Consider the following 1,570-nt stretch of genomic DNA (forward strand, 5'->3'; position numbering starts at 1 on the left):
TCCTGTTAACATGATTGATGGCAGTTTTTCTTTTCCTTTCTAGTTATGAAAAACCTCCTCCTGGGCTTATCAAGGTCAGTGTGAAGTTTGTGCCTTTGGTTCTTCTCACAGACATATTTGACTCAGTGCTCAGACTCAGTAACTTGTTATGAAAACCTGTTGCATAAGGTTTGGAACATCCTTTTATCATAACCCTGCTTCTCCCTGCAGTTGCCAGTCAGCCCATGCGCTTCGGCCTTGTGTCTCCAGCCTGTGTCCCTGTAGAAATGTAATCCACTGTGTGTCTGTCCCTGAGAAACGGTGGCAGGCCCACGTGTTCCTCAGCGATTGGTCCCCTTCTCTGCCTCTTGCTGGGGCTGCATCTTCTCCCAGCTCTGTGCTCCAGATCTCGGGCTTGCTGCTGGTTTCCTGGGTGTCATCGGCTCAGAGAACAGTAGTCTGTGTGGAGACTGGAAGCTCCTCTAGGCCAGTCCCTGGTGTGAGACTTAGCTCGTTAGAGGGTATAGCAACTTTCTGCTTGCTTACTTTCAATGAAAATATTTTTAGAAAACCTTCTTTCACTATAAATTTAATATATATGTGGACAGAAATCAGAAGGTAAAAATATATATATAAGTAACACCTCACTTTTGTAATGAAGTTATTTGGTGGTGAAAGCACATTTCATAAATACAGCATGTATGAGACTGTAAAACATGACAGTGACCTCCAAGGTATAATAATTTTTTTTAGTTTAACATGTTATTTTTATTTTTAAATTTTTTTAATGTTTTATTAATTTTTGAGAGAGACAGAGAGAGCTTGATCAGGGGAGGGTCAAAGAGAGAGACACACACAGAATCTGAACACAGGCTCCAGGCTCTGAGCTAGCTGTCAGCACAGAGCATGACATGGGGCTCGAACCCACAAACCGTGAGATCATGATCTGAACGGAAGCCAGGTACCCAAATATGTTATTTTTATTATTTCAGGAAATCTTATTTAATTCTATACTTTGCCTCACTCCATAAGGCTTTTAAGTTAGCAGAAAAGTTTTTGATTTTAGAATCTAATTTTTATGATCTAGAGTCAGAATTTGGAGCTTAGCACATTTCTGTGTGAACAATAACTAGAAATGTTTCTGTAAAAATAGCTATATCATTTTTGTGCTATAGTTCCTCTGGTGGATTTATTTCTGGGTTTTCTGTCAGGTATAATGGGTCTTTCTCTCTAGTACTGGAGAGGCTAACTTAGGATGCCATGGGCATGTCCAGCCCGGGTGAGACCAGGCAGTGCTGCGCTTGGAAGCAGGTAGGAGAGAATTCCCGTGCTCTTTTGCCATGCCGTGCACACGTTGTTTCCTATTTTAGGAAGATGAGACTAAGCCAGAAGACTGTATACCAGATGTTCCAGGCAACGAACATGCCAGGGAGTTTCTGGCTCACGCACCAACTAAAGGACTTTGGATGCCCCTGGGGAAAGAAGTCAAAGTTATGCAGTGTGAGTATGGGAGAGGTTCAGGTAACACTCCTCAATTCACACAAGTTACATACCTCGACTTAAAAAGCATGTTTACTTCTTCTTTTTTCTC

The 1,570-nt window shown here is 41.9% G+C and overlaps 1 protein-coding gene across 1 annotated transcript in view; it reads left to right on the top strand.

The window, feature by feature from the left end:
- RP9 (RP9 pre-mRNA splicing factor) overlaps window positions 1-1,570 on the top strand; it is a 19,584-nt gene that overhangs the window by 5,593 nt on the left and 12,421 nt on the right. Inside the window, exons 3-4 of the mRNA XM_029918409.1 lie at window positions 44-74; window positions 1,350-1,479. Coding sequence (XP_029774269.1) covers window positions 44-74; window positions 1,350-1,479 — 161 coding nt within the window. The remainder of the gene's footprint in view (window positions 1-43; window positions 75-1,349; window positions 1,480-1,570) is intronic.

This window comes from Suricata suricatta, chromosome 2 (assembly GCF_006229205.1).
Source record: "Suricata suricatta isolate VVHF042 chromosome 2, meerkat_22Aug2017_6uvM2_HiC, whole genome shotgun sequence".
NCBI lineage: Eukaryota > Metazoa > Chordata > Mammalia > Carnivora > Herpestidae > Suricata > Suricata suricatta.